The sequence below is a fragment of the Panthera uncia genome, chromosome B1, assembly GCF_023721935.1.
Source record: "Panthera uncia isolate 11264 chromosome B1, Puncia_PCG_1.0, whole genome shotgun sequence".
In the NCBI taxonomy this organism is placed as follows: Eukaryota; Metazoa; Chordata; class Mammalia; order Carnivora; family Felidae; genus Panthera; species Panthera uncia.
In genome coordinates this window covers 68,291,682-68,318,336 of record NC_064811.1, presented here as the reverse complement: position 1 = coordinate 68,318,336, position 26,655 = coordinate 68,291,682, and the positions used below count along the sequence as shown (strand labels likewise).

Here is a 26,655-nt window from a genome sequence, read left to right as displayed (position 1 = left end):
AAAAAAAAAAAAAAAAAAAAAACGTTGAAAAAAAAAAAAAAACAAATGGTTTTTAAAAGTTTTAGCCCAATATTCCTACACATGTAAATTTTTTTCTTGTTACTTGCAGAGCAGATAAAATCTTTTTAAAGGAATTTTTAAGTGTCACGATTAAAGGGAATTTAAAAGGCTAGATTGAGAAATGGCTAAGAATCACTTTAGAAAAAATACCTACTTGTATCTGATTTAAATGTGGTTCAGTTGAAACTTAAGAAATGAAATGGTTTTTATTTAAGTATTTGATTTCAGTTTTCTTTAAAAAAAATTTTTTTTGTTTTGTTTTAGAGAGAGAGTGGGGAAAAAGGGCAGAGGGAGAGGAAGAATCTCTAGCAGGTTCCATGCTCATTGCCCAGCCCAGTGTGGAGGTTGATCCCATAACCCTGGGATCTTGACCTGAGCCGAAATCAAGAGTCAGATGCTCAACTGACTGAGCCACCCAGGCGCCCCAGATTTTAGTTATCTTAATGTAAATGTATAGTTCTTATATAAAACAGCAAATTTTTTTGGTCTTAGTTTAACTAAATACAGAAGTATTATAAAATACCAGCCAAAATAATCTTCAAAAGGAACAAATCTAAAGGTATCACAATCCCAGACTTCAAGATATACTACAAAGCTGTAGTAGGCAACACGGTATAGTACTGGTAAAAAACTAGACACATACATTAGTGGAACAGACTAGAGAGTCCGGATAAACCCATGATTATATGGTCAATATGACAGAGGAGGCAAGAATATATACCATGGAGAAAAGGCTCTCTCTTCAACAAATGATGTTGGGAAAACTGGACAGGCACATGCAAAAGAATGAAACTGAACCAGTTGCTAACAACATACACAAAAATAAATTCAAAATGAGTTAAAGACAAATGTAAGATCTGAAACCATAAAATTCCTGAAAGGAAACAGAGGCAATAATTTCTTTTGACATCCGCTGTAGAAACATTTTTCTAGATATGTCTCCTCTGGAAAGGGAACAAAAAGTAAAATTAAACTACTGCGATTACACCAAAATAAAAATCTTCTTGTATAGCGAAGGAAACCATCAACAAAACAAAAAGACAATCTACTGAATGGGAAAAGATATTTGTAGATGATATATCTGATAAGAGGTTAATATCTAAAAAATCTAAAGAACTTATGCAACTAAACACCAAATATGTATGTGTATACATATATATGTGTATGTATATACACATACATAGATATATATGCATATACACATGTATGTATGTCTGTATACATACACAATTAAAAATGGCAGAGAACATGAGTAGACATTTTTCCAAAGACCCACAGATGGCTAGCAGCCACATGAAAAGATGCTCAACATCACTAACCATCAGAGAAATGCAAATCAAAACCACAATGAGATATCACCTCACACCTGTCAGAATGGTTAAAATCAAAAACACAAGAAACAAGTGTTGGTAAAGATGTGGAGTAAAGGGAACCCTTGTCCACTATTGTGGGAATGCAAGCTGGTGCAGCCACTGTGGAAAACAGTATGGAGGTTGATCAAAAAATTTAAAAATTGAAATACATGATCCAGGAATTTTACTATTGGGTATTTACCCAAAGAAAATGAAAACACTGATTTGAAAAGATGTGAACCCCTGCGTTTACTGCATCATTATTTACAATAGTCAAGATATGGAAGCAATCCAAGTGTCCATCGATGGACGAATGGATAAGGAAGGTGGTGTGTGTGTGTGTGTGTGTACAATGGAATATTACTCAGCCATAAAAACAAATGAAATCTTGCCATTGCAACAACATGGATGGATCTAGAAGGTATCATGCTAAGTGAAATACCATGTGATTTCAGTCATATGTGGAATTTAAGAAACAAAACAAACGAACAAAGAAAAGTGACAGAAAAGCAGACTGTTAAATGTAGAGAGCAATCAGGTAGTTACCAGAGGAGGAGGGGGTGGGGTGGGTGAAGTAGGTGAAAGGGATCAAGAGTACACTTATCGTGATGAGAACTGAGTAATGTATGGAATTGTTGCATCATTATATTATACACCTGAAACTAATGTAACATTATATGTCAATTATACCTGAATTTTTAAAAAATGAAAAAAAAAACAAACAAACCCATACACTGCCTTTAGGTCCTCTACCAGTCTGTTTTTCCTGAAGTCATGTATATGTGTCTTACTCACATGTCCAGGAACACAGGGCATTTCCTAACTTGCTGCTTATAACTAAGCTAAGAGGTATAAAGTGACATTTCCTTATTTGGTCTTCATTTCTTTGATTATTAAGTAAATTAAAACATTTCTTTACATTTGGCCTTCCAGGTTGCTTGTTCATATCTTTTTTTAATTGGGATTGCTATATTTTTCTTTTTTTTTTTTTAATTCTAAATTACAATCCCTTTGGTTTTAGACATTTCAAGTATCTTCTTCCATTAATTATCTCGCTTTTTTGCTTGGTTCATCATCTTCTTTGCTGAGCCAAAATATTTAATCTTTCATATGATGACATTTTATTTTTGCATATGCAATGTAGTTTTGAATTTATGCTTAAGAAATTCTTATCCAATTCATAAAGATATCCTCATTTGTTTTCTTCTCTTTATAGTTTTATCTCTCATTATTCGGTCTTTAATCTACCTTGAATCCACCTTTGTATATGGCTTTAGGTAGAAGTCAGTTTGTCATCCTTTCTTCTGACCTTCATCATACACTAGGTTCCTAATACAAGCATGTGTCTGCTTCTGAGCTCTGTCATACATTTCAATTTGTTTATTCTTAGCCGGCCACTGGTTTTATTACCATGATTGGCAGAGGTTTATTTTCAAAATTTATAATTACATAATTTGGGGCGCCTGGCTGGCTCAGTCAGTAGAGCATCCAACTCTTGATCCCAGGGTTGTGAGTTCAAGCTCCGTGTTAGGTATGGAGCCTACTTTAAAAAAACAGAAAATAGGGGCATTTCAGTGACTCAGTTGGTTAAGTGCCACACTTGGTATTGACTCAGATCATGATCAACACAGTTTTGTAAGTTCAAGCCCCACACTGGTCTCTGCACTGGCCGTGTGGATCCTACTTGGGATTCTCTCTTTCCTCCCCTACTCGTGCTGTCTCTATCTCTCTCAAAATAAGTAAAATAAAAAAAAAAAAAAAAAAAATAGGGGCGCCTTGGTGGCTTAGTCAGTTAAGCGTCCGACTTCAGCTCAGTTCATGATCTCACGGTTTGTGGGTTTGAACCCCACATCGGGCTCTGTGCTGACAGCGCAGACCCTGTAGCACACTTTGGATCCTGTGTCCCCCTCTCTCTATCCCTCCCCTGCATGTTCTGTCTCTCTCTCCTTCAAAAATAAATACACATTAAAAAAAATTAAAAATAACTTTTTAAAAATAGAAAATAAATATAAAATAATACCCAAGTTTCATTAAGTTTTGACAAGTTTCGTTGTTACCTCTTAATGACATTTATATTATGTTTAACACGTTAAGTAGAAACATGATCCATGAAACATTTGTATTGGAAATTCTTGATCAGTTTCTTTAAATGTAATTATATTAGAATTCCAAATCCAGGAGTGCCTGGGTGGCTCAGTCGGTTAAGTGTCTGACTCTTGATTTCAGCTCTGGTCATGATCTCTCAGTTTGTGGATTCGAACCTTGTGTGGGACTCTGTGCTGCCAGTGCAGAACCTGCTTGGGATTCTCTCTCCTTTTTCTCTGCCTGCCCTTCTCTCTCTCCTCTCTCTCTCAAAAATAAATAAACTTAAAAAAAAAAAAAAGCAATTCCAAATCCATTTCTTTAAATATAATTAAGTGTAATTACTTAATGGGTCTCTTTTCTCCCCCATTTTTTTGAAGTCCTAAATTTTGGTTTTTTAGCAAAGTCAACAAAAGTGTCTTGGGATGACTGTAGAATAACTTTCTTTTATATAATTTCAGAAAAAAAATAAAGCTGCAAAGTAATCTGTATTTTCTTGAATCCCAAGTCTGGGTGCTGCACTTCCCTGCCTAGAACATCTTGCCCAATCCAAATTGTGATTTTTAGAATGTTTCCTATACTTCGTAGGAGGAAGTTAAGTAACAAAATGAAACTTTATACCCTTCATTTATAGAAAATTCTTTTTCTTATAAGATTGTATTTTCTGTTTAAGCAGTTAGATTCAAAAGCCTAGACATTTGAAGTAAAATAGTTTTTATATTTAATGTTCATCTCCAAATGCTCTAAGCCTGCTATTTAAATATCTGAACTGGGAGATTTCAGTTGTATAGCTTATACTTTTGTTCCCCAGCTCTAGTTGAGATGTTAGCTGCAAAACATGTAAAGAGATGAGCAGAATGAGAATAACAGCTGGGTATGCTTGATCCTCTGGTCTGAAAGAAAAGTCAGTGCTTTTTTTAGATTTGTTTCCCCAAAACAGAGTTAGGCTTTATTATAGCATGTTTGAAAAAAATCAACAGACCTAGGGAGCAGTCATCTGTACATCATCAGGGGGTCAGGGCCAATTTGTTTAAAGTAGTATTTTATATAGTTTTATATATATCATTAGATGGCATTCCCTCTAAGAGGAGGATGAAACTAATATAGGAAAAATATGGTAAACTGAGTTGTACTGTGCAAAATTATTCACTTTACTAACTTATTTCCCCAGAATAAAGGGCAGTATATTCAAAATATTGTCAATATTTTGGATGGATTTATAAAATGTATTAGATAACTAACTGTTAAGAATAGCATTTCTTCTCTTACTCTTCCCCAAAGGTATTTTTTAAAATAGGCTACATGTGATCAACAGTGAAATGATGTAATTAGGACATGGCTATTTGTGGCAATCATTCTTGTGTGTTGGTTGGTATTGGAAGAATAGAGACATATAGTTTTTGTTAGGGTCGGGCGTAAGGCAGGGTAAAGATAGGAGTCCGAAGCTAAAAAATTTTAGCAGTCAAAGGCTTTATTTGGGAACTAAGGTCTCCGGCGAGGTTCCCTGACTCAGGGAAAGAGAGAGAGAAGAGTCAGGGAAGTCGCACCCAGGTGTGGTGGGGTGGGGTTTTTAAGCTGCAGCGGTTCCGGGTCCCGGTGGGCCTTTTTCCGCGTCAGGTCGTGCTGTCACTCGGTGATTGGTTGACCTCCAATTCTTCTGGCAGCTACTAGGGGCTTTTCGTTGTGTTGCGCTGGCAAGGTGGCCGTCCCCTCTACTGTGGTTCCAAGGACATCCTAACAGTTTTCTTATTCTTTTCTTTTCTCCTTCCACCCTTCACTCCTTAATTCCCTTCCCTTAACCCCGTTAGTGAGAATGTACCACTCAGGAGAATGTCAATACGTTTTTATATTTCATTTGTAGAAGAATATCTAATGCAAAAAATTAGAAAGGAAACAATAATACCCTGATTAGCAAAAGCTTATATCCAGTAACAAGTAATTTTTTTGTTTGTAAGATTTCATATCAGGACCCGCCTTTTATACAGTAGGTTTCTTTAAGGATTTTATAAATTTTATAAGTGTTTCATTCATATATCTCTATTAAATGAATAAAGAATATTTAAAATAATTTGGATCGAGGAATGTATGGAAAAGTTAATAAGGAAAGTGTCAGCAGGAAGATTTCCTGCCTCACTCTACCCACGTAACTATCCGTGCAGCCATCCATAATACATTTATTAATTCATCTTCAGTATGTCAAGTATGTAGTGAACACTAAAAAATGGAGCAGAAAAATGTATCTATTTTTAAAAATTCCTAAGTTTTATTTTTTTTAAAAATATGTAGGTCACTGATCTCAAACCAGGTTCAATTTATAAAAATAGTAGTGGAGCTGCCTGTTCCCCGGGAAATACCCTCCATGAATCCTAATATGTTTTTACTCTACCTGTGGTAGGTTGACAAATAGCCCCAGGTGGGATCACATTGTGTTGTTGGCTGTTGGCTGCAGGCTCAACCCTGGTGGAGAAGCTTCATGTGGATCCACCGGTGCGTGTTTTTCTAGGTGTTAAGAATGAATATTGTGGATTTGGGATGGGTGGATGATAGTGCCATAGACCTACACATAGGGTAAATGAACAAACATTCTTACCAGAACTCAAGAATCCATCAGAAAATTATAAATTTTCATTTCCTTTATTACCAATGAGGTTGTGCAGCCTTTCTTAGATTTGTGGCCATTCATTTTCTTGGATGAATTTGTCTTTTTTCCATTTATTTTTTTATTGCATGGTTTGCTTTTCTCAGTGATTTGTAGCCTGTATGTATTTTAGTTCACCTGCTTTTTTGTTCATTTTGGTATTACAGATATTTCATTCCTAATTTGTGGCTAGTGTTTACTTTCTTTCTGTTGATTTTTTCATATACAGAAGTTATTAAGTTTTAATTTGATAAGATTAATTTTGTGTGTAGTTTTTTATTTTTAAGACATTCTTCTTTACCCTGAGGTTATAAAGATATTTTCTAACATTTTCTTACAAATGTTTTAAAAGTTTTGTTTTTCAGATTACTTTCTTAATAGCTTTAGTGGCAAGGACATGGTGAATATAAGCTGTTGAAAGCAGAGCTAGGTAGCTGGAACAGAAAGAGACCTGGGTGAGATAGGGAATGCCATGATGAATATTTATTTGAATCCGTGATCACGTTACTACAATAAGTAAGATCATGAACTATCCATCAGAGGTTCCTGGGCAGAAATGCCTGAGGAGGCCATTTCAGGCAGAGGAGAGACCAGGTAGGGGAAAGCATGAAGGGTTTGAAATTCTAATGTTCCAGGAATAGCGGGTAGGTGAGATTCAATGAGCATAAAATGAGGGGAGGGATATTGCAGAAGACAAAGCTGCAAAATTAGATATACAGCAGAATTTGAGAAACATTTTTTGCCTTGCAAAGGGTTTTGACTGTATTCCACTGCAAGCAGTCATGTCACTTTTCAGGGAAGTTGTACTGATCTGTTAGGAATTTTAGAAAAATAAATAGAGCCCCACCATGGAGGATTGGTACTCTCACAGGGCTTTGCATGTCGTGGACAGACACTTGCCATTGCTCAGAATCTATTTAGAATATTTTCCCTATAATCAGCTGCAGAGTCTGCAGTGCATTCTTTTGATTATTAGTGGTGCATTTTCAGTCTTTGGGAAGGATTTGATATTTAGTAATAGGCAAAAGTTATTTGGAGGAAGTTTAGAAACTAAGGCAAATGAGCAAGCTGGGTAATTCCATTTCTGGTGACACATGATGACATGGATTTTTAGATTTGGCTTATAGAATGTTCTGGAAGCAACTTTCAAGAGGGATTTTAAAAACTGTTTTGAACCATGTCAGCTGCATTATGTGTACATAGCCTTCAAAGATAACTGAGGGATAGAGCAAAATTTACCTGAATGTATGAACTCTGATACTTTGAGAGAAATCAAAGTATAATTCACAATTAAAGCCTTCATCATTGTATAATCAGTCTGCAAAGAAGTCGACACTTACTTCCCCATTCTTATTTTCATCGATATCATTATTATTTCATTTGTACGATTTTAGTAATACAATTCTGCACCATCTTTTGTGTTTGTCCTTTCCTTTTCCCTGCTTTCAGGTCACAGCGTCTACTCCCGCTCACGCAGGAATGACTTGTTGTTGATAGTGGTAAGCTGACTTCCTCTCCTGCATGTTTCTCATCCTCAGGATTGTTGTTGATGTGTCTATTCCCTGTGGAGGATTCTGGCTTCCTGCCTTGCATTCTGTCATCATCTGCTTACCAACCAACTCTATTAGTGCTGATTCTGGTCCCTTCTGCCCCTACCTTCCCATTCAGTTCTTACCTTCTGAATTTGTATCAGATTCCCCTAACTACTTAAAAAAATACACTTTGGGTACCCAACACCTCTGAGCAAAAATGGTCATATGGTAATGGTTTACTTTTTTAAGTAATAAAATTGAATTTAAACAAACCATAAAGAACGAAGTTGTCTTCTAATAAACCTTCTTGTTTTAAAATAAACAGATAACCGACTTCAGCCAGGTCACGATCTCACGGTCCGTGAGTTTGAGCCCCGAGTCAGGCTCTGGGCTGATGGCTCGGAGCCTGGAGCCTGTTTCCGATTCTGTGTCTCCCTCTCTCTCTGCCCCTCCCCCGTTCATGCTCTGTCTCTCTCTGTCCCAAAATTAAATAAAAAACGTTGGGAAAAAAAAAAAAAAAAAAAAAAAGAAAAAAAAAAGAAAAGAAAAAAAATTAAAAAAAATAAATAAATAAACAGATAAGGAATTTAGAGAAAAATTTCTCCCTCTGTGGCCTATTTTAAATCACTTTAACTTACCTTTGGCTTGAGCTGCCTCCAGTTCATTCAACTTGTAAACTTTCATTGATCACTTTTTACTAGTTATCAGTCATTTGTCGCCTGTCTCTTATTTGCCAGGTGTTAAATGTTGGGGGAGAAAGTTTTACTAGTTATCAATCATTTGTTACCTGTCTCTTATTTGCCAAGGGTTAAATGTTGGGGGAAGAAAGTTTCTTTTTTTTTTTTTTAATGGTTATTTATTTATTTTGAGAGAGAGAACACAGGCATGTGGGGAGGAGGGGAGGGACAGAGAGAGAGAGAGAGAGAGAGAGAGAGAGAGAGAGAGAATCTCAAGCAGGTTCCATACTGTTAATTGCACAAACACAGGGCTCGATCTCATGAAACATGAGATCATGACCTGGGCCGAAATCAAGAGTCAGACGCTTAACTGACTGAGCCACCAAGCGCCCGTGTGGGAGAAAGTTGAATAGAACATGGTCTTTGCCTTCCATAATCTTGTATTTGTCCAGTGTTGGAAAAAAACCAAATTAACAGTTACGTAACAGTGTGAAAAATGCTGTGATGAAGATATACACAGGATTGTATGGTGACAAGGAAGAGAGCATCTCTATCAAATTGGGAGATTGGGTAATGCTTTCTAGAAGAGGGACAGTTGAACTGGGATCTAAAGTGTGATTAATAGGTAAATTAGAGTCCTGGAGTGCGCCCCCCCCTCCCCCCCCCCACGGTTCAGAGTGTGGGCAGGCATAGAAGTGTGAAGGCATAGCAGGGAGACCTGCTTAAGGTAAGGTATAGGAGCAGTAAAGTGGAAGGGTAGGAGGTGAATAGCGTTATTAGATCTAGGCGGGGGCCACATAATGAAAACATAATGAAAAGCCTTGAAATTCATACTTTCCTAAAAGCTGTGGGAATCGTTTGTTCATTGATTCATTTCTACTGTGTATTAAATCCTTGGCTAGGTGTTAAGGATTTGAGAAGCGCAGATGGCTTTGAGGGAATTTGTAGGTTAGTGAAAGAAATTGATAAGTAAGGAGAAATGATCTTTGAGGAAGTTGGTAACTTGAAAGGTAAGTGGTTGTTGATGTGATCCCCCCCTCCCCCCTCCCCGGAGATGTTTAAGAACGGTGAAGATTTTCTATAGGAAGAGAACTAGGATACATACACTATAAGTTCTTAAGAATTTTATGTGTAATATGTTTTCGTCTGTGTGAGGAATAGTAAAACTAGCACATTCAGAATATCTGGACATAAAATCTGATATTCTCACATACCAGGTGTATGACCATATGTAAGTTAATCTTAATATTCAATCGCCCATTATCTACTGTGAACTCAATACAAAGTTAACTGAAATTTGGTTCCCACCATGAGGAAATTACAGACTAATGGGAGTAACTAGTAATATTGGTATATGTATATTGCAGTAGAATGAGTCTTGATGGCTGTCACTGAGCTCTTGCGCTAGGTATTAATTTTAGTGCTTTTCTTGTGGTAACTCATTTGGTAAAGTACATTACAAAAACACTGCGAGGTGGGTTCTGATAGTTACTGTCTTTTTACACGTGAGGAATCTGATGCACAAAGATAGCAACCAACCTAGTCAAGTTACACAGCTCCTGCAGCTAGGATTTGAACACAGGCAATTAACTGCAAAATTTGTGTAACCACTATGCTATACTTTTTAATGATGAATATTCTACAATAGACTATCATTAAAGTACCATGGTAGGATAAAATGTAGCATAACACACTCTGGCTAGAGATTTGAGAAAGAACTTCTCTGAAAAGTGACCTCAGAGCTGTTTTAAGCCTGCTAGGAAAAGTGGAGGAGGGACATCCTTGGCAGGTAACACACAAACACCCAGAGGACTAAAAACTCGACCAGGCTGGGAGATACTTTCAGTGTGGCAGAATTAACAGCAAGAGAATTAGCTTAGTAAGAGAGGAGGCTGGAAGTATTCATGAGACCAGAGTGTCTAAGGACTTAGATTAAGGTATTTCAATTTATTCTTAGGCAATAAGGAAATCAACAGAGGTTTTAAATCAGAATTGATGTGATATCTCCTTTGTTTTTCAGGAGATAATTTAGGAGCTTTAGGAAGGTATGCTCTAGGCAAGAATACCAGTCACATGTTAATGAGATTTAGACTAATTTTATAGATTATTTCAAAGAAACAGCTTTTTTATCCTTATATTGTTTTTCTGTTTTTAGTTTCATTGATTTTTGCCCTAATTTGTTATTTCCTTCCATTTCTTGAAGTTTAAGTTGTTCTTCTTTTTCTCCTTTCCTAAGGTAGAATTTTAGCTCTTTTTTCTTTTGTAATCTATGTATTGAGTGCTACAAATGTCCCTCGAAAAACATCTTTCACTGTATTTTATACATTTTGACAAGTTGTATTTTCATTTTGTTCAAAATGTTTGTAAATTTTTCTTGATACTTCTTCCATGTGTTATTTAAAGGTGTGTTATTTGGGGCGCCTGGGTGGCTCAGTTGGCTGAGCGTCCAACTCTTGATTTCAGCTCAGGTCATGATCCCAGTGTCCTAGGATCAAGCCCTGTGTTTGGCTCCGTGCCGAGCTTCAAGCCTGCTTGAGATTCTCTTTCTTCCTTTGCTCTCACCACCTTGCATTTGCTCTCTCTCTCTCTAAAATAAAATAAGGGGGTATTATTTAATTTTAAATATTTGGCCTTTCTAGCTGTCTTATGTTACTGATTTTCTGTTTAATTCCATTGTAATTTTAGAACATACTTTGTTCTAAAATTTTTAAAGTGTATTTATGGCACAATGTGTGATTTATCTTGAAGTATGTCCCATGTGAGTTTGAGAAGAATGTGTATTCTCTTGTTGGATAGAGTGTTCTATAAATATCAACTGTGGATCCAATTGATTGATAGTACTGTTCAGTAAACTGTCTCTATTGATTTCCTGCACACCTGATCCCTGATCTGTCAATTATTGTAGGAGAGCTGTTGAAGACTCTTTCTCCCTTTGATTCTATCAGTTTTAAATGTTTGCTTATTTATTTTTGAGATAGAGAGCCAGAGTGCATGAGCAGGGGAGGGGCAGAGAGAGAGGGAGACAGAGAATTCAAAGCAGGCTCCATGCTGTCAGTGCAGAGCCCAATGTAGGGCTCAAACCCACGAACCATGAGATCATGACCTGAGCTGAAACCAAGAGTCGGACACTCAACCGACTGAGCCACCCAGGCACCCCTGATTCTATCAGTTTTTTGCCTTACGTTGGTTGATACTCTTGGTTAGGCTCATACATGTTAAGGATTGTTACCTTCTTGGAGAATTGACCCTTTTGTCAGTATTGTCATGACCCTCTTTATCTCTGATATTTTTCCTTGTTCTAAAGACTGTTGTCTAAAATTAATATAGCTACTTCAGCTTTCTTCTGAAGTTAGCATTGTGTATCTTTCTCCATCTCTTTACTTTTAACTTGTCTGATTACAGTAAAACCTTGGTTTGCGAGTACAATTCATTCCAGAAATATGCTTGTAATCCAAAGCACTTGTATATCAAAGTGAATTTCCCCTTACAAAATAATGGAGACTCAGATGATTCATTCCACAACCCTGTAATATTCATATAAAAATGATTACAATACTGTAATATAATAAAAAATATAAGGAAAAATAAACAAATCAACCCACACTTACCTTTGAAACATCTTTGTGGCTGGTGTGAGGGAGACAACAGAAAGGAGGGTTATTGTGTAAGATGACTTTCACTATCACTAGCAGATGTTGACTACAGTACAGTATTAAACTCTTGTCATATATTGTATTTAGTGTAACTGGCAATAAGGCAGCAGAGGAAAGGGTCTGTGTCCTGCAGGTAGCCTGACCTAGAATGAAGCAAAGCATTCCTAAGCTTATTCTTGTATGGAAAAGCAAAAGAGTGTCCATAGGTGCTTTGAAGTGACAAAAAGTACACCAGTGTCAGTTGTGGGCACCTTCCAGTGTTCTGAAAAATCACTGATTTCTGCCAGACACCATGGCCTGATAACCAAGCATCTGAGCATGGGAGAATATCACCCACAATCCCACAGTGAAAGAGAGAAGAACCATTGGCTCAGTTGTGATCATGTGACATTTGGCATCTTGTACTACTTGTATTGCAAGACATCGCTCATTTGTCAAGTTAAAATTTATTAGAAATGTTGGCTCATCTTGTGGGATGCTCACAGAACAACTTACTTGCAATCGAAGGCTTTACTGTTATTTACATTTAAAGTGACTTTCTTGGGGCGCCTGGGTGGCTCGGTCGGTTAGGCGTCCAACTTCGGCTCAGGTCACGATCTCGCGGTCCGTGAGTTCGAGCCCCGCGTCGGGGTCTGTGCTGACTGCTCAGAGCCTGGAGCCTGTTTCAGATTCTGTTTCTCCCTCTCTCTCTCTGACCCTCCCCCGTTCATGCTCTGTCTCTCTCTGTCTCAAAAATAAATAAACGTTAAAAAAATTTTTTTCAAAAAAGTGACTTTCTTGTAGACACCATGTAGTTGGGATGTATTTTTTAATCCCCTGTGATAGCCTTGTATCTTTTAATTGGTGCATTTAGACTATTCAGATCTAAAGTGATTATTGATCTAGTTGGATTAATATCTGTCATATTTTTAATTTTCCTCTTTGTTGCATTTGTTCTTTGTTTCCCCCATTCTTTTCTGCCTTTTCTAGTTTTAACTGGTTTTAACATAATTTCCTTTTATCTTCTCTCAGCATATCAATTACTTTTATTTTTAAAAAAGTTAGTGGTTGCCTTAGAGTATGAATTTTTTACCAATCTTTATCTGCCTACAAGTAACACTATTATTAAGGTATAATACAGGTATCTTACTACATTATTCCTAATTCCTCCCTCCTGTCCCTTTATGAGATTGCTGTCATTCATCTCATTAATTCACAATACAGTATTACTATTATTATTTTAAAAACAATTCTTAGATCAATTAAGAATAATCAAAGATTACACCAAAATTAAAAGTTTTTGTACAGCAAAAGAAACAATCAACTTAATAAAAAGACAACCAACTGAATGGGAGAAGATATTTGCAAATTCTGTATCTGGTAAGGGGTTAATAATATACAAAATATATAGGGGCGCCTGGGTGGCTCAGTCAGTTAAGCGTCCAACTCTTGGTTTCCACTCAGGTCATGATGTCATGCTTCGTGAGTTTGAGCCCCACAGCAGACACCGCACTGACAGTATGGAGCCTGTGTGGGACTCTCTCTCCCTACCTCTCTCTGTCCCTCCCCCACTTGCACTCTCTGTCAAAATAAATAAGCTTAAAAAAACAAACAAACCCAAAACATAATAACTAACACAACTCAACACCAAAAAAACAAATAATACAATTAAAAATGGTCAGGACACATGAGTAGACATGTTTGCACAAAGACATACATATGGCCAGCAGACAAATGAAAAGATGCTCAACATCACTAATCATCAGAGAAATGCAATCAAAACCACAATGAGATATCACCTCATACCTGTCAGAATGGCTAAAATCAAAAACACAAGAAATAACAAGTGCTGGCAAGGATGTGGAGAAAAGGGAATCCCTGCACACTGTATGCAAGCTGGTGCAGCCCCTAGGGAAAACAGTATGAAGGGTCCTCAAACAACTTAAAACTGGAAATGCCATATGATCCAGTAATTTCACTAGTAGGTATTTACCCAAAGAAAATGAAAACACTAATTTGAAAAGATATATACACCCCTTTGTTTATTGCAGCATTATTTACAATGGCCAGGATATGGAAGCAACCCAGGTGTCTGTCCATAAGTGAATGGATAAAGGAGGTGTGGTGTATATATACAATGGAATATTACTCCACCATTAAAAAAGAGTGAAATGTTGCCATTTGCAACAACATGGTTGAAGCTAGAGGATATAATGCTAAATGAAATAAGTCAGAGAAAGATAAATACCATATGATTTCACTCATAATGTGGAATTTAAGAAGCAAAACAAAGAAAAAAGGAAAAAAAAAAACCCAACTGATAACTATAGAGAACAAACTGATGGTTACTGGAGGTGAGGTAGGGGTGATGGGTTAAATAAGTGAGGGGGATTGGGGTTCCTGGGTGGCTCAGTTGGTTGAGCATCTGACTTTGGCTCAGGTAGTGATCTCACGGTTCGTGAGTTCCAGCCCCACATTGGGGTCTGTGCTGACAGCTTAGAGCCTTGAGCCTGCTTCGGATTGTTACCCTCTCTCTGCCCCTCCCCCGTTTGCTGTCTGTCTCTCTCTCCCTCACAAAAAATAAACATTAAAAAAGACTTTAAATAGGTGATGGGGATCAAGAGTACAACTAATCTTTTTTTTTTAAATGTGTGTTTTAAGTTTATTCATTTTGTGAGAAAGAGAGAGTACATGTGCGAACAAGCAGGGGAGGGGCGGGGAGAGAGAATCCTCAGCAGGCTCCACACTGTCAATGCAGAGCCCAATATGGGGCTCAAGCTCACAAACCATGAGATCATGATCTGAGCCAAAATCAAGAGTTGGATGCTTAACTGACTGAGCCATGTAGGTACCCCAACAGTACACTAATCTTGGTGAGCAATGTATGGAATTGTTGAATCACTATATTGTATACTTGAAACCAATGTAACACTGTATATTAATTATACTTGAATTAAGAAAAAGAATAATAAAATTTTATTTTACCTTTATTTATTCCTTCTCAGACATTCCTCTTCCTTTTGTTATGTAAATGACTTTCTGACGTGTATCATTTTCAGTAGAGACCACAGGTTTAGGGGGTGAGAAAGGCAGAGGTTTTGAAAATTAGGATCTTAGAGTGAGATTTCACAATTTGAAATTTGAGAAGTAGAGAAATTCCTAGTGGTGGTAGGTTTAGGGTTATGGCCCTGAAGGTTTGGGACCTGCTAATATGCATCTCGCTGCTGAGGTCAGTGCACTGTGCCATCCACTGAGGATATTGGTAAATGATGACAGAGCTGTTGGCTTGTACTAGAATTAAGTGGAGGTATGTAGAATGCAAAAATGTGTTGGTATTAGGCAACCTTCAACTACAGAAGCATCGTGCTATATACTTTTGTGGGTGTTTTACAAAATTCAGAATGCAATTTGCATGAAAATACACTTTCAGAGAGTGCTGGGGATTTCAGGTCAGCCTATAAAATTTATTTTATTTATTTATTCCATAATATAATTTAATTACACTGGATTCATCATATCAAATACTCCAACTGCCATTTAACTATTAGAGTAAATTTGCCTTTGGAGCTCTCAAAACAGCAGTGCAGCCTGTGAGAAGTAGGGGTTCAAGAATGGTGTCAGGGAGATGTCAAAAATGGCTGCTTGTACTTGGAAATCATATGTGAAATGTTCTTAAATGGATGGGAGTTGCTTTTGACTTTGGAATATGCTTTTGCCTATGAAGAGAGAAAATTAAGCACAGCAAAAAGATGCTTTGAGAAATTGTCCAGTATGTGTATGGATGATGAGTATACAGATGGGCTGGGAAGGATGAAGGGATATTGGGAATAGGTCTTAAGTAATTATATTTTGCCATATAAGTGAGGTCGCTGACCTTATAATATCTTACAGATGAGGCTATAATCTGATAACAAGTGTCCTTGTAAGGCAAAAAATGCTCCAACAGGCAGAAAAGTTAAATTCTAATTTAGGACTGTATCTGTAGGTCTTTTTCTCTTTTTTTTTTTTTTTTTTTTTAATAGATCTTTTTCAGTGTACATATATGTTAGATTGTTGGGTTATAGACCCAGTTCATGGGGAACCTCTCCAAGTTTTGTCCTTTACTCTTCGAAAGTGTAAGAAGTTTTGCTTGTACTCTTTACAGTGAAGAAAAAAAAAATAGGTTTTTTTCCCACAGAAAGTTTAAGAGCAAAATAAAAAGCTGAGAAATTGCTAGTAATTCTTTGATTTCTCTTAGCAATGTGAGATATTTGTTTTTTCTTTTGTGGAATTAAGGGGCTATTTAGAAAAGCTATTTTAAGCTTTTAGCTGAGCTGCTCAGAGGCAGCTAGTTACTTGACAAATATATATTTTTTTTAATGTAGGCTATTTCTTTGTTTTATACCCTTCTATAATTTAAATAATGGCAGACTTCTTAAAGACTTTTGGTGGGGGGTGGGGAGAAGGTTAAAGTATCTGGGATTTTCAAGCATTAACATGGGAGATTAGAATAAGAAATACTGTCTGGGCTCATTGCAGTAATTATCTCATTGCTATTTAAATAACCCCCTGTTGGCAGGATGGCAGTACAAACACTTTTCCCTTGTGAAACAAAATAGGGTTTGTATTAGAAAACCAGTTCTTATAAAGAATAATCTTTATAAATATTTTGAAAACCTCTAATAACATTACCTCCAGAATAATCATTCTGTGGTGTATTATTATTATTATTATTATTACTATTATTATATTTTGCATCTCTTCTATATTACTTTATAAGCCTCTTATTGAGCATCTAACAAAGGAATAAATATTTTGTTAATGTTTTATCATTGTGTAAATCTCTAAAACCTAGTACTGTAAAGGCTTAAACTGTTTTCCTTCCTTGCTGAAGTAACTAAAAATGTAAATGAAAAGGATTAAATGTTTCGTGATTAAGCTATAAAGAAAGAAAAAAGAATTGTTGAGTGTAACTAATGTGCTTGGCACGTAATAGAAATGAAGTTCTTTTAGTATGCATAACCAAAAGGCTGTGAGGAAAGATTTTACAAATGAGAGAAACCCAGGATTCAAGGGGGTTCACCTGAAGTTACCTATTTCATACGGGTATGTTTGTACAGGTTTGACTGAAAAATGCTTATTCTTTTTAGTCTTTCACTGCTGAGGAGTATTGTAAACATGATAGTTCTTGGTCTGAATGCTACTTTAAATATGAATATTGGAGTGGAAATAAAGCAATGAACCAGCAATCTAATATGCTTAAGTGTTTCTTGGTAAGTTTGGAGAAAAAAGAGGAATCTGAATGTTTTCCATTACTGCAATTATCTCAGTGAGAAATACCAGTAAACCTACTTTGCTGATTGATGTATATCCTTTTGTATCAGATAAATCTTAGAGACAGTACAATAGCATTATTGCATCTAGTTAATGTTGGTCGTTATGTGATAGTGTGGGTTTTTTTTTTTTTTAATGAAAGTTTGTTAGTTTAGACTTTTAAGAAAAATCAAAGATTTCTTTCCCATTGTAACCGCTGCTTGGTGATAAACAAACATGCTAGAGTGTCAGTTTCCAAGAATTGAATAATTTAAAATAGGCACGTGAATATGAGTAAGCCGGAAGGGTACTTGAACGGGAGGTGGGAGGCATGGATTCTCATCCAGTTCCTTATTACTGTGAGATTTTGAGCAAGTTGCTCTTGTCTCAGGGCCTTGCTTAAAGGTGGAGTTAATCCTCTCTTCCATCCACTTGCTTAAGTTAGAATGAAGAGCAAAGGAGAAGGTCTGAAAGTGCTTGGAGGCTCTAATTTAGAGTACTATGTGACTTTTTAAAAAATGACATGGATCCCTTGGAAAGCTGGGATCTTTTGCTTAAAGAAACTTTTTGAAGTGTTAGGGGAACGTGAATCTCCTAAATCCTCGCCAGGACTGTCCAGATTATTGAACTCTAGATATGGGCTAAGGAAAAAGAACAGAGATAAGCATAATCTAAAATGTTAGCTAATTACCATAAGTTTTATAATTTACTTCAAATTTTATTTTTGTTCTGGGACTCTCCAGGACTGTAAATACCACATAGGCTATTTGAATATATTTGTTGAAATCTTTATAACTGGAGGACTTACGTATTTTCCAAGAATGAAATATGTTAAACAGCTTTGAACTAAACTACCTTTTGTTTTTCATTTTGTGGTTTAGAGGTTCTCTTGGCCGTTTGCCTGTGTGTCTTAGCACCCTGCCCCACGATTGGACCCCTCAGAATATACTGAGTGCTCTCTGCACAGCAGCCCCTCAACACAGATGAGCCCTCGGCAGAGCTCTCTAGGCAGTGTCTGTCTACTCCTCACCTAATATGAGTCACCCCATGCCTCCTGTTGCAGTCGGCTAGAGTGCATAACCAGGTACCCGTGGCCAATATGGAATTCACTCAAAATTCTCAGGGGCAAGCATGTTTAAGATGCCAGTTCTTAGAGTTTTAAAAATCAGTGGACAGAAGTTTAGTAAGTAAAGCTCTAGCCTTGCAGTAATCTTTCATTCCTTAAGAAATGGTCTACTGGCTTATGTGGTTATGAAGCAAAATTAAAAATTAATCTTCAGGCTATTCCTGCTTTTCTACAGATTAGAAAGCAAATTGCTTTTTATCTAAGTTCTGTATATTCATAGTGTCCTCCCAACTTTCCTGGTTTCTTTTGTAAGATGCCCTGTTTTTGTGTCTGAAATTGGCTAATTGCTGGCGCAGTTCATGGTAGTTGAAAAGGGCTGATAGTTCTTCCTGAATGCTTAGTGTTATTGATTCTATTACATATTCTAACCCAGCGGTTGTTTTATTTATTTTTTAACTGCAGCTCTAGCCAGGGATACATTTTATGTTGTGATTTGGTATGCATGAATTACCTAAAATAAGTTTCATGGAATAATAATCAACCATACTATATGTGTTCTTCTGTTTCATTTTTTTAATGCTTATTACGATCCACTAAATGAATTAACATGACCTGCCAAAGGGTTTCAAAGTACGGTTTGAAAAAGTGGTCTTCAGTTATATGAAAAAATTTACTGTTGTCTTATGATTTGTAAAATATATTGGGATATCATTTGTTTTAATCTGCATGTTTTCAAACTGTAACAAAGTAGACTCTTCAAACAGGTACCCAAACTGTAATCCTTCATATAGAAAAAAAAAAATAAATAATTAAAAGTAGATTCAGTTGACTGACCTAGATTCAGTAGATTCAATTGACTGGGTGATGCAGTCAATTAAGCATCCGACTCTTGGTTTCAGCTCAGGTCATAATCTCACGATTGGTTGCTTTGAGCCCCGCGTCAGGCTCTGCGCTGACAGTGCAGAGCTTACTTGGGCTGTTGCCCCTCTCTCTCTCTCTCTCTCTCTCTCTCTCTCTCTCTCAAAAATAAATAAATAAACTTAAAAATAAATAAAAAGCTTCATGTTTTGAGGGGTGGGTTTCATTGTTGTTTTGATGTTTGAGGTGAGGGTGAACTTTCTAGTCTTCATTCTTTTATATATACTCAGCTATTAAACAGCATATTAGTAGTAAGATATGTGATCCCTTTATTTGTTGTGCTTCATAATGACTGTTTAATTGGAAACATTTGATACTTGTTCAATTAATATTTTACATTTTGTATAAATTGTGTCAAAGCCAGTAGGAATATTGGGTGCCATGATTCCTAATTTGTCAGGGAGACATCAAAATTACCTTTGCCTCTCTACCTTTTCTATTTAAAGAAGTAGAAGAGAACTTTCAAATAGAATTTTGTGTTTTTTCTGGCCTTTTCTAAGCTCTTGACCTGGTCAAGATGATGACACTTTGTGTATGAACTTCTTCCCACAGAATTAGAAGAGTTTATCACCCACCAGCCAAGATGAACATGGTGAAGAGGATCATGGGGCGACCGAGGCAGGAGGAGTGCAGCCCCCAAGACAATGCCTTAGGACTGATGCACCTCCGCCGACTCTTCACTGAGCTGTGCCACCCTCCCCGGCACATGACTCAGAAGGAACAAGAGGAGAAGCTGTACATGATGCTGCCAGTGTTTAACAGGGTAGGTCCAGGTTGCCAAGCCCAGGCCTTCCAGGATTGGGTGGCACTCCAGAAATTTCAAGGTTCTAATAAATTACAGGTAGGAAGAAAATAATAGAATGAGTTTTTAAGAAGCTTGATGTTTTCATACCTTCCTTTCAATTTGCTTTCAAGCCATGCGACTTGATCTGAGGCCTGGTCAGAGTGAACTCCATTTAGTTCTAATAGATAAAAGGAAGACAGAGCATTCTGTAAAATGTTCTTATAATGGTTGGGTTGAGTGTTGGAAGAGGGATAGGTTGTAAATTACTACTTGTTATTTCCATTGTTTTTTGAATTGATGGTTTATTGCACCAAATGGTGTAATTAATTGCCCAAGTGTTTTGTATACTTTACACAATCATCTCAGTTTGCTTTGTTGTTTGGCAGGTTTTCTGTAAGAGATTTTGAAAGAGGATAGATGTAGGCTCTAGGGACTCTAAATAGAGTTAATTTTTAAATGTATTTTGTCAAGTTGATTATACGGAGCAATCTTGGTGGGGTTATTTAAAATAATTTTTAGGGGCGCCTGGATGGCGCAGTCGGTTAAGCGTCCGACTTCAGCCGGGTCACGATCTCGCGGTCCGTGAGTTCGAGCCCCGCGTCGGGTCTGGGCTGATGGCTCAGAGCCTGGAGCCTGTTTCCGATTCTGTGTCTCCCTCTCTCTCTGCCCCTCCCCCGTTCATGCTCTGTCTCTCTCTGTCCCAAAAATAAATTAAAAACGTTGAAAAAAAAAATTAAAAAAAATAATAATAATAATAATTTTTAAACTTTTATTGAAGGTATACAGGTACGTGGTTGAAAAGGTCAGGTGGTTCCATAGGGCTTCTAGATGCCCCACCACTCTGCGCTGCCAAATGCTGCTGTGACCTTTAGCTGTTTTAGCACTGAAGGGCACCCCTGAAAAGAAAGTTGTCTTTAAGTATGTGGGGATCTGGGGAAGGAAGTCTCCTTCAAGAATGTGATGTGATTCATGAGGCATTAAAAGATAAGCATTAGCGCAATTGGAATTAACTGGGCTAAATTAACAAAGAAAGTAATTAGTGTAAGAGGCTAACGTATGAGTTAAGATGAAAGGCAACAAACATTCTAATATGTGCCAGCATCTATAACGAGTTGAAGAAACTGATTTTATGTGAGGAAGAGCCAAAATAAGACTGTCAAGATTGATAGGAGGCTTGTCATGATGGGTTTATATGTTGTATTAGGAGCTAATACTTTTTCCTGGAGGCATGGAGAGCCAATGAAGTATTTTAAGCAATAGAATCAGAGTAGAAGGAACCAAGGCAAGCTCTCTCCTAGCTTTCTAATTTGGGAAACTGGGTGAATGTTTTTCCCAGTAGTTGAGAAAGAAAGATTAAAAAGATAGATTCAGTTTGGATCATTGAGTCTGAACTATTTGCAAGCTTCCCACGTGGATGTATTCAGTAGGCAATTGGAAGCTCAGGTAGGGGATTTGGCTGGATATGTGCTTTTTGGACTCTGGCACAGATGGGGTAGTTGAAACCCTGGAAGGGGATAGAGATTGCTCATGGCTTATAATGCCAAGTGAGAAGAGCAATAGGCTAAGGATGAATCATGGAGAGTACGAATGTCTAATGAAAGGAGGGGAACCCATAAAGAATACAGAATAGGAGCTGGTCAGCACAAAAGGGATCAGGAGGGGGTGATTATGGAGTTCAAAAGGTAAATATAGGAAAAGAGAGAGTAGTAAGTTACTAGAATGGTGGAGCCAGAAAACAGCGAGTTGAGGAGTGAATGGAAGATGAAAAGAGACAGTAAATAATATACCGGGCTTATAGAAATTTGAAAAAAGAGAGAACAAAAGAGATAGATGGACGTCAACTTGGCTACAAAAGGGTGGGTTTTTTCTGGATGTTTTCAGTGTTTTGCTTTGTTTGTAAAGATGGAGGAAATCCAGGTTCGTAAAGAGAAGGGGAGAAACCAGCAGAGGAGGAAATTTGGAAAATTCCAAGAATGAAATTGATTGAGGGAGGAGAGCATGGAGTCAAATTATAGGGGGGGGGGGGGACAGGTGAGTCTTCAGCAAGAGAAAAATACTTATTTCATTCTAGAGGAGAGCACATCTTGTTGGGTGTGAATATGATTGTAGTTAAGGAGGTGGGAAGTTGAATAAGATCTTGCTTGATGACCTTGATTTCTTGTAGTCATCAACAGAAGATGTGGTCGGTTAAGAGACTTGGAGTAAGTTGAGTTGGGCTTAAGGAAAGTGTGATGGTTTGGAATAATAATGAAGGAAAATGAGAGAGATAGTTGAAAGGGATAGTAAAAGAATTGAAGGATATTGAGGGTCCAGTAACAGTTGGAGATGATAAATTTGTACTGGATCTTATCCTTGTGGGTGTGTGATTTTTCTCTTGCAGGTACTCAGTAGCAGGTGTGTAAGTAAAAGTAGAGGAGGCAGACAGGTACGTTGTTTATTGGGATTAAGGTTTTGCTGGGCTGGTAAGGCAGAAGGGCAGGAGTACAAGGAGGAACATAGTGAGATCAGTTCACATGTCACCCATCAGGTTGGGTAGAATAGAAGAGAGGGTGCAAACATTAATACATCTAGAGGATGTTCATTTTTTTAATCTATGAAATAAGAGGCTGAGAATGATGCAGGGAGGAGATGGTAGAATAGGAACACGAGGAGAAGTGGGGAAAGGTTTAAAATAGCTGTTTTGAAAACAAGGGAAAGAACTGATTATGGACAAGCCATTTTTTCAAGCCCTGGTGAGGTAACAGTCATTAATTTTTATTGGAATCAGTTCTGGGAAGTTGTTTGTTTCTTTTTTTTTAATCTTTTTATTTTTGTTTTACCTCAGTGCCCTGTACTATTGCCCACTGAATAGTTTGAGGTTATTTCCTTCTCTCAGACTTACACACATTTACAAAGTGATGATAATGTGGAGGATAGTTAGGACAGTTGTTATTCTCGGATATTAACATAAATTAATAAGTAATATTCTACATATGTATTGATGTATTTCATCAGTTAGGCTTCTACAGCCAGCCCACATGAGGCTTAGACTGGAAGAATCATATAAATATTTGTGTTTTGTCTTTTTTTTAAAGTAGACTTGAGATGCTGTATTGCTTAGACTGTTCTCTTGTGTCCTATGTTTGTCATTTCTTTCAAGTTAAATTTTTATTTTTAATTTAAAATTTCTTCAAATTTTTATTTAAATTTTAGTTAACATATAGTGCAATATTGGTTTCAGGAGTAGAATTCAGTGGTTCATCACTGACATACAACAAACACCCAGTGCTCATTCCAACAAGTGCCCTACTTAATGCCCATCCCGCATCTAGCCCATCCCTCACCTACTTCCCTTCATCAGCCCTCAGTTCTTTATTGTTAATAGTCTCTTATGGTTTGTTTCCTGCTCTCTCACTCTCAATCTTTTTTTTTTTTTTTACCCCTTCCCATATGTTCATCTGTTTTGTGTCTTAAATTTCACATATGAGTGAAATCATGATATTTGTCTTTCTCTGACTTATTTTGCTTAGTATAATACATTCTGCATCTATCCACATCATTGCAAATGGCAACATTTCATTTGTTTTGATGGCTGAGTAATATTCCATTATACATACCACATCTTTATCCATTCATCAGTCGATGGACATTTGGGCTCTTTCCATAGTTTGGCTATTATTGATAGTGCTGCTGTAAACACCGGGGTACATGTACCCCTTTGAATCTGTATTTTTGTGTCCTTTGGGTAAATACCTAGTAGTGCAATTGCTGGATCATAGAGTAGTTCTATTTTTAACATTTTTGATGAATCTCCATACCGTTTTCCGGAGTGGCTCTACCAGTTTGCAGTCCCACCAGGAGTGCAAGAGGTTTTCCCTTTCTCCACATCCTCGCCAACATCTGTTATTTTGTGTGTTGTTAATTTGAGCCATTCTGATAGGTGTGAGGTGGTATCTCATCATAGTGTTGATTTGTATTTCCCTGATGATGAGTGATGTTGAGCATCTTTTCATGTCTGTTAGCCAACTGGATGTCTTCTTTGGAAAAGTGTCTATTCGTGTCTTCTGCCCATTTCTTCACAGATTTTTTTTTTTTTTTTTTTTTTTTTTTGGTGTTGAGTTTACTAAGTTCCTTTGTATTTTGGATAGTAACCCTTTACCAGATATTCCATTTACTGATAACTTCTCCCATTCCACAGTTGTTTTTTATAGTTGTTGATTATTTCCTTTACTGTCCAGAAGCTTTTTATCTTGATGAGGTCCCAATAGTTCATGTTTGCTTTTGTTTCCCTTGCCTCTGGCAATGTGTCTAGTAAAGTTGCTAAGGCTGAGGTCAGTGAGGTTGTTGCCTGTGTTCTCTAGGATTTTTATGGTTTCTTGTCTCACATTTAGGTCTTTCATCCATTTTGTATTTATTTTTGTGTACTGTGTAAGAAAGTGGTCCAGTTTCATTCTTCTGCATGTTGCTATCCAGTTTTCCCAGATTTGTTGAAGAGCCTCTTTTTTTCCATTGGATATTCTTTCCTGCTTTGTCAAAGATTAGTTGGCCATATAGTTGTGGGTCCATTTCTGAGTGTTCTATTCTGTTCCATTGACCTATGTCAAGTCAAAAATTTTTAATTGCCTGAGTAAAAGCACATAGATATGCATTGCCTTATGTCTCTAAAACAGTGAGTGATTTAAATATCATAAAGGTCAGTCAGCTTTTAACTAATGAAAAGATTGGAAGTTATTTCTGGAACATTGTGACCAATTTAAAAAATATATAAACAGTGTTTGTTGGATTATTATTAACAAACTACAATTGTCTTTAGATAAGACATCCCATCCATTAAGTTTTGAAATATATAGCCATATTTCAACCATTTATACACGAACATTCTCTATTGCTAAGAAGTAGGTTTGATAAAAGAGCTCAGTAGGGCTCTAGAATTCCTACCATGATTGCTAAAAATGAATCATACTGGGGCGCCTGGGTGGCTTAGTTGGTTGGGCATCCGACTTCGGCTCAGGTCATGATCTCACGGTCTGTGGGTTCAAGCCCTGCATCAGGCTCTGGGCTGACAGCTCAGAGCCTGGAGCCTGTTTCCAATTGTGTGTCTCCCTCTCTCTCTCTGCCCCTCCCCTACTCTCACTTTGTCTCACTCTGTCTCTCAAAAATAAATAAATATATATATATAATTAAATAAATAAAAATCATACTATCAATTTTTGAGACTTTGCTTGATTCGTGCTAAATTGTAAATAATTTAACCATGTTGTTACACATGGGCATTCATCTATCTACAGAATCATTTTTTTTAAAACGTGGTCACTAGTGTTATTTCAGTATGTGATTTTTGACTTTAAGAGACACACGTTGAGAAATGACATGTGTTGAGTCCTTTTTCTGGGCCAGGGCTCACGCTGAGGTCGTCAGCTGCCTCCTGTGGTCTTTATCACAGTCCTGCAAGGAGGCTGCTGCTGTCCTCCCTCTCATGGATTCTCTCCATCTGAAAGATTCTGGCAGAGTCTGAGAATAACTGAATAACGTTTATCCAGCATTCTTAAAAATAATTAACTGTTTTAGTCGTAAGAACAAAAGCTTATTGAGAAAATACTTGGTTTAAACTATTCAAAAATGAATGACATTTTAGTCCTCTAAAAATTAACTGCCATTGTTAATTACCATGGCATATGTTATCAGACGTCATTGTGGGTTTTATTTTATTATTTTTTTTAATGTTTGTTTATTTTTGAGAGAGTGAGCAAGGGAGGGCCAGAGAGAGAAGGAGACAGAGGATCCGAAGTGGGCTCCGCGCTGACAGCAGAGAAAGCCTGATGTGCGGCTTGAACTCTTGAACTGCATGATCATGACCTGAGATGAAGTTGGATGCTCAACCACCTGAGCCACCCCAGGGGCCCACTTCATTTTGTCTTTTAAAATATAATTTTATTAACTAGGTCTTCTTTTAGAAACTTCCCTTGTTTTTGAATTATTTATATTTGAAAAGCACCTAAATTGAATGTTGTTTTTCTTTTTTTATCCCTTACAACTGACCTTTACTTTTTATTTTATCTTGCTTTACTTTTATTTTTTTTATTTTTGAGAGTGTGAATGTGAGTGGGGAGGGGCAGAGAGAGGGATACCGAGAATCCCAAGCAGGCTCCACGCTATCAGTGCAGAGCACAACGTGTGGCTCTATCCCACGAACGGCAAGGTCATGACCAGAACCGAAATCAAAAGTCGGACGCTTAATCAGCTGAGCCACCCAGCTGCCCTGACCTTTACTTTTTGAATTATTGGCTTTAAAGGAAGAATACTCAAGTTTAGAACCAAATGAGAGATCTGGAGTCAGACAGATGAACTATTTACATTTTTACATCTTTGTGTTTACAAATATACAGCTTAGTACTTATACCGTAATACCAATACAGTTGATATTGGAGAATGTAGCTTAGGTCTGTGCCACGAAGGATTTACTAAATTCATATCTGAAATAGCTATATTTTCTTACCCATTCGTTGGCAAAACTTGGCAGTTACAAGCCCCATGCAGAACAGATAAGAGTGCATGTTCTCATGAGGCAGGCATATCCCAAAGGAGACAAAGGGACTGAGCCATCTCAGTTTCTTTTCTCCTGAGTTTTGGTCCTTCTTAGAAA

General features: G+C 37.1%; 1 protein-coding gene across 10 annotated transcripts in view; it reads left to right on the top strand.

The window, feature by feature from the left end:
- WDFY3 (WD repeat and FYVE domain containing 3) overlaps window positions 1-26,655 on the top strand; it is a 290,160-nt gene that overhangs the window by 72,772 nt on the left and 190,733 nt on the right. For 9 of the 10 annotated variants that reach the window (XM_049630817.1, XM_049630814.1, XM_049630815.1 and 6 more), the window contains exon 3: window positions 19,802-20,012. In XM_049630817.1, the coding sequence (XP_049486774.1) occupies window positions 19,833-20,012 (180 nt within the window). In that variant the 5' untranslated portion in view covers window positions 19,802-19,832. Of the gene's footprint in view, window positions 1-18,146; window positions 18,350-19,801; window positions 20,013-26,655 lie in introns of all 10 variants that reach the window. The other variant, XM_049630812.1, reaches the window with a different exon arrangement.